Raw genomic sequence first — 5,873 nt, 5'->3', positions numbered from 1 at the left:
TGTATAAAATAAATTTTTTTTTAATTAATTACCCCGGTAATTCCGTAGGTAAAATTAAAATATCCATGGGTAATAAAAAAAAATACAATCCTAACTTAAATTTTGCCAAAAATTTTCGTATTATGTTTCCTACAACCTATCCGTAGGTAATGTCTTATTTTTTTTTTAAAATTCTGTTGAGTTTTTTTAAAAAAAGTCCCCAAACTGATTGACCCAAAAGGTCATCACTAAATTAGTTTTATCAATGGATGTTAACTCTTCTTCCATAAGGTATCAACTCTTCTTCCATAAGAACATCTTGATCAGACCAACCCCATTTCTTAAAGGTATCAAATTTCTCTTTCCATAAGGTAAACCAATACCCAGAAATTGTATAAGGTAAACCAATACCCAGAAATTGTATGAGCCCTAAGCCCTTCTTCCCTTCTTCTTGTCCGAACCCGGTCCCACATTAGGTTAGGGAGCTGGGTTTGTCGTTCGAGCTGCTTCCCGTTCGAGCTGGGTTTGTCGTTTGAGCTGCTTCCCTTCTTCTTGTCCGAACCCTACTTCTTGTCTGAACCCTCCGCATCCCTGTTTTGCTCCGCCGTGATGATCGCTATCTCTTAAGGTAAGTTATCTTCCTTTAATATCTTCTCATTTTCTGAAATGAATTTTTACTGAAATGGAGTCTATTTGAAAAAGCCCCAATTTGTATTGAAAACTCTAACCATAGAGTACAATGGTTGCTTCTTTCTCGAACCAATGTCTGTTACTTGGTTGCTGTTCATGTTCAATTAGGATAGTTAGGTACTCTGTTCATGTTTAACTCTTGCATTTTTATTGTTTATTTACATCTTGATATTAGGTATTGTGTTCAGTTTCATTGTTTATTTACATCTAGTTGTTATGTGAGTTAACTGCTGAATCTGAGAACTAATGGTGAGTCTGAGAGAACTAATGGAGATAAGAAATGTAAAGAAAATGCCATGATCTAGTTGGATAAGAAAATGTCTCAAAGGTGTACGATGGCCTGGGAATTTGGACAGAGATCCAAAGGGCTGGAACATGCCTCCTAAACAAAACCAATTGAAAATTGCAATCAGAAGCAGAACCTCATTTTCCAAGTTTGTCAAGTTGAGTATGGCCATAACAAAACTCATGATAAATATAGTGGATTCTGCATTGAAATTTTTGAGATAAGAAATCTATAGGATCTAGTTGGATTGGAAGCGAAAAAAGTTAAATATCAGAAAACATGGTTGAATTAGAAGTTGTTTAAGGACTCTCTCTTGTGTTTGTGATATATCCAATTAGTTTATATATAGATCAAGATATATCCAAAAGTAGTATGTGCATTGCACAGTTACACAAATAAAAGTGTGTATTAATACTAGTGTGATAAAACAAGTATCCTGACCTCCTAGAATCGGCTTTTGATCGTTCATGTAAGTACCGTGTTATTTGATAGGTTTACGGATTTCATGACCCGTGATACTTAAACTATGCTGAAATTTGCTTTCTTGATAGATTTTTATCCTCCTGTGAATGAGATCATTGAACAATGTGGAAAATTCCATTTGCTCAACCGATTGTTGGAACGGCTATTTGCACGAAATCACAAAGTAAGCTTTACAGTGCTGTTTTTGTGACTGTGCTTCCTTTTTTACTGCCAAGTTGTTAGAGATAACTCATTGGCCTTTGCCTTTGCCAATTTCTATTAGGTTCTGATCTTCAGTCAGTGGACTAGAGTGTTGGATATAATGGATTATTATTTCAGTGAAAAAGGCTTCGAAGTTTGCAGGATTGATGGTTCAGTGAAACTGGAGGATAGGAAACGGCAGGTATGTACCAATGCATGGATAACACCACTCTGATAAGATAATTAGTTTTTTTTTTCTTTCTGATCTGTGCTTTTGTTATTGTGTTTTGCTTTAGGTTTAAATAAGATAATTAGTTTATAATGCATAACCCTTCATGATCTTCAAAGTCATAAATCATATTGATAACTAAGAAATGGTATTTTTAATTTTAAAAATGTGTTAGAAGTAGGTCTGCTATCGTGAAAAAATACACCTAAAAGCTTAGAGTAGATTTTTGTAGTAGTTTGCAAGTTACAACTCCTGATATCTTAAACATAGGCATGAGAGATTTTTGTTGTCTTCTTAATCACAACACTAATTGAAGAGGCTACATTTTTGAATGTTTTGTTTATTCTCATTCTGCCTATGAGCAGAACCAGGACTTCAATGATACAAACAGCAATTGCCGAATCTTCCTTCTTTCTACTAGGGCTGGTGGATTGGGAATTAACCTCACTGCAGCTGACACTTGCATTCTTTATGACAGTGATTGGGTACTTTTGACTTTTCCTGTTTGGCATTTATCTATTTGCTTCACAACATTTAACTTAAACTATGCTTACGACTTCATTTTACTACAGAATCCTCAAATGGATTTACAGGCCATGGATAGATGTCATAGAATCGGTCAAACAAAGCATGTTCATGTTTACAGGCTCGCAACTGCTCAATCAGTAGAGGTACTTGGAAATTATGTATATAATAAGTACAATTGTAAACGACATATGACTGGTAGCTTATTATATTGAGATGGATATGACATGGTCTGTTTACAGGGTCGAATGTTAAAAAGAGCTTTCAACAAGTTGAAGCTTGAGCATGTGGTGATAGAGAAAGGACAGTTTCATCAAGAGCGTACAAAGCCTGCCATTGTGGATGAGATGGAGGTTTGTATGGTAGCAGTAGCATGCTAACGATTTCTAAATTTTTCTGTTCTATCGTCTTGTGTATAAATAGATTTGTTGTCAATATGCTCCATTATTCCAATGATTTTGAAAGTGTGGTTTTGGTTGACAACTCAGTATTTCTATGGCCAATTTTATTAACTGTTTTGGATTGCCTTAATACAAACCTTTTAATTGATCAATTAACTCCAAGATTTACTGGAAATATGAAGAAGACAATAAAAAATCTAGCACTAGCATAATGTCTACTGAAATTTTTAGATGTCATAGGCTTGGCTGAAATTTTTATGCAAGTTACAACTCTTGATATCTTAAACATAGGCATCAGAGATTTTTGTTGTCTTCTTAATCACAACACTAATTGAAGAGGCTAAATTTTTGAATGTTTTGTTTATTCTCATTCTGCCTATGAGCAGATCCAGGACTTCAATGATACAAACAACAATTGCCGAATCTTCCTTCTTTCTACTAGGGCTGGTGGATCGGGAATTAACCTCACTGCAGCTAACACTTGCATTCTTTATGACAGTGACTGGGTACTTTTGACTTTTCCTGTTTGGCATTTATCTATTTGCTTCACAACATTTAACTTAAACTATGCTTACGACTTCATTGTACTACAGAATCCTCAAATGGATTTACAGGCCATGGATAGATGTCATAGAATCGGTCAAACAAAGCCTGTTCATGTTTACAGGCTCGCAACTGCTCAATCAGTAGAGGTACTTGGAAATTATGTATATAATAAGTACAATTGTAAACGACATATGACTGGTAGCTTATTATATTGAGATGGATATGACATGGTCTGTTTACAGGGTCAAATGTTAAAAAGAGCTTTCAGCAAGTTGAAGCTTGAGCATGTGGTGATAGAGAAAAGACAGTTTCATCAAGAGCGTACGAAGCCTGCCATTGTGGATGAGATGGAGGTTTGTATGGTAGCAGTAGCATGCTAACGATTTTTAAATTTTTCTGTTCTATCGTCTTGTGTATAAATAGATTTGTTGTCAATCTGCTCCATTATTCCAATGATTTTGAAAGTGTGGTTTTGGTTGACAACTCAGTATTTCTATGGCCAATTTTATTAACTGTTTTGGATTGCCTTAATACAAACCTTTTAATTGATCAATTAACTCCAAGATTTACTGGAAATATGAAGAGGACAATAAAAAATCTAGCACTAGCATAATGTCTACTGAAAATTTTTAGGTGTCATAGGCTTGGCTGAAATTTTTAGGCTTGGCTCATTTAAAGATGAAGCAAAAGAGATTGTTGAGATGTCAACAGTGGAAGCCTATCGCATGGCTATGGAAAGTGTGGTTAGATGAGTGAGAATGAACATGAAACCTAACAAGACTAGAGTCTTCTTCACTAGCATGTCACCTTCTCATGGAAGGCAAGTTTAGTATAATCCATCACAATTTTTTTTGGTTTTTTATAAGCTACAATTTAGTACGATAACTATGTTTCAATCAGGGCTGGGGGTTGGATAGTTCAACAGGTTTGAACTAAGGGTTAAAGGAGTTAAAGGATCTTGATTCAAATTGACTGACAAAAAACATATGTAACCAATAAAATTATTCCAATACAGGAGCATAGAATTACCCACGGACAATTCATGGATAAAATTATCAATATCAAATATAAAATAGTAGACTTTGTCACGGATGGTCCGTGGGTAATGTAACTTACGACCTTTCCGTTGCTAACTATCTACTATTTTATCTACGGCAAATCTATGAGTAACGTTACCCACGGAGACTCTGTGGGTCACATTACCCACGGACAATCCCTAAATAAGTGTGTCCCACGGCTTGTCCGTCGGTAAATATATTCCTACGAGCGATTTAGCTAGGAACTCGTGTCCGTGGGTAATCCGTGGGTAATTTTACGTTACCTATGGACAGTCCGTGGGTAAAGATAAAATTTGCCGTAGGTAATAACAGTTTTTCTTGTAGTGAGTTTGCATAGTTTTTGTGTTTTACCATATGCTTCTCTCTCATAGTTCATGTGCTACTATTGTTTTTATTCTGAATTTTTAGTATATGTTTTGTTTAAATGTTACAATATTGCTATACACACCATCATATTCATACTGCTATCTACACCCCATAAATTTCCCCATAAATTTTTTAAAAGATTAAAATACTCTTCCGTATTTGTTTATTTTTTAAACTCTAGTTTATATTTTTCTCTTTTCATCACCATCACGTACGTTAAAGTCGCCAAGAAGATATGTTTACTGATGTCACTATCACATACGTTAAAGTCATCTATAAGATATATTTAATATAATTTGCATTTGAGTTCGTATTTTTTTCTTTCTATGTTTGAGTTAGTATTTTTTTTCTTTCAAAATTTATAAATTTCACGTGTTCACATGCTTAGTAAATAATACATTGTACTCAAACTTAAATCACCTATTTTTATGTGATATATTTTCATGTACGTGATGCAATTAAATAAATTATAGGTGGTATGCAAATACACGTAAATTGAGTTCATGTATGTAATGAAGTTTAAGTATTTCTAAGAACTATGCAAATTCAGTTCATGTACTTATACGTAAATTGAATTCACATAGTTGACGTGTATTCAGTTCACGTAAATGTATGTCAATTTAGTTCACGTAGATGAACTAAGAAAACGCACAAATACATAGTCTCAATTCAAAGACAATACCTATGTAATCTGAGTTCACGTAATTTGCATGAATTCAATTCATGTATGCTACATTAATTTGAATTCAATTCATGTATGCTATTTGTAAATTATCGCTAAATTTTGATAAGTAACAATACATTTGGAAATATTTTTGTAACTGAAATAAAATCAACAGCCAACCATCACAAAATTCTATACAAGTAAAATGTAACAGATTGACGATCCTAATATACATGGATACCAAAAAACATAGCCTATTGCTATTTTCCCTCTTTGAGACTAAGATTTTAGAAATGAATGTAAATCAGTGGCATTGCGGAAAATGACCATGTGAAATATTACTAGCTGAGAGTTATATTCTTCCCCTATATCTTTGCAATAGTTTTGGAATCATTAAACTTCTGTCTAGCAGACGAGAGCATCTTCTTAAAGCCATGAGCTTTGTAGTAGTTGGAGAAAATTTATA

General features: G+C 34.0%; 2 protein-coding genes and 1 long non-coding RNA gene across 3 annotated transcripts; all 3 read left to right on the top strand.

Moving 5' to 3' along the window:
* The first annotated feature begins 1,408 nt into the window (after positions 1-1,408).
* Positions 1,409-1,857, top strand: LOC140920289 (uncharacterized). Its single transcript, XR_012163035.1, has 3 exons — positions 1,409-1,424; positions 1,507-1,601; positions 1,701-1,857. It is a non-coding gene; the product is annotated as an uncharacterized lncRNA (long non-coding RNA).
* A 96-nt stretch (positions 1,858-1,953) lies between these two features.
* Positions 1,954-2,914, top strand: LOC140920460 (ATP-dependent DNA helicase DDM1-like). Its single transcript, XM_073368736.1, has 4 exons — positions 1,954-1,965; positions 2,213-2,332; positions 2,420-2,518; positions 2,615-2,914. Exons 1-4 carry the CDS (start codon positions 1,954-1,956, stop codon positions 2,750-2,752), a joined length of 369 nt encoding a protein of 122 aa, XP_073224837.1. The 3' UTR covers positions 2,753-2,914.
* On the top strand, positions 2,809-3,901 carry LOC101501600 (ATP-dependent DNA helicase DDM1-like). Its single transcript, XM_073368735.1, has 4 exons — positions 2,809-2,859; positions 3,160-3,279; positions 3,367-3,465; positions 3,562-3,901. Exons 1-4 carry the CDS (start codon positions 2,809-2,811, stop codon positions 3,697-3,699), a joined length of 408 nt encoding a protein of 135 aa, XP_073224836.1. The 3' UTR covers positions 3,700-3,901.
* Positions 3,902-5,873: the final 1,972 nt, after the last annotated feature.

The sequence above is a fragment of the Cicer arietinum genome, chromosome 5 (assembly GCF_000331145.2).
Source record: "Cicer arietinum cultivar CDC Frontier isolate Library 1 chromosome 5, Cicar.CDCFrontier_v2.0, whole genome shotgun sequence".
NCBI lineage: Eukaryota > Viridiplantae > Streptophyta > Magnoliopsida > Fabales > Fabaceae > Cicer > Cicer arietinum.
Note: the sequence above shows the minus strand (reverse complement) of the source record. Positions and strands in the feature narration are given on the sequence as shown.

Bases quoted from the DNA above. Each gene is read 5' to 3' on its own strand.
- LOC140920460 (XM_073368736.1), top strand. The intron at 2,333-2,419 runs GTACTTTTGACT...ATTTTACTACAG, and splicing joins TTCTTTATGACAGTGATTGG to AATCCTCAAATGGATTTACA. The intron at 2,519-2,614 runs GTACTTGGAAAT...GTCTGTTTACAG, and splicing joins CAACTGCTCAATCAGTAGAG to GGTCGAATGTTAAAAAGAGC.
- LOC101501600 (XM_073368735.1), top strand. From the start codon at position 2,809: ATGCTCCATTATTCCAATGATTTTGAAAGTGTGGTTTTGGTTGACAAC. The intron at 3,280-3,366 runs GTACTTTTGACT...ATTGTACTACAG, and splicing joins TTCTTTATGACAGTGACTGG to AATCCTCAAATGGATTTACA. The intron at 3,466-3,561 runs GTACTTGGAAAT...GTCTGTTTACAG, and splicing joins CAACTGCTCAATCAGTAGAG to GGTCAAATGTTAAAAAGAGC.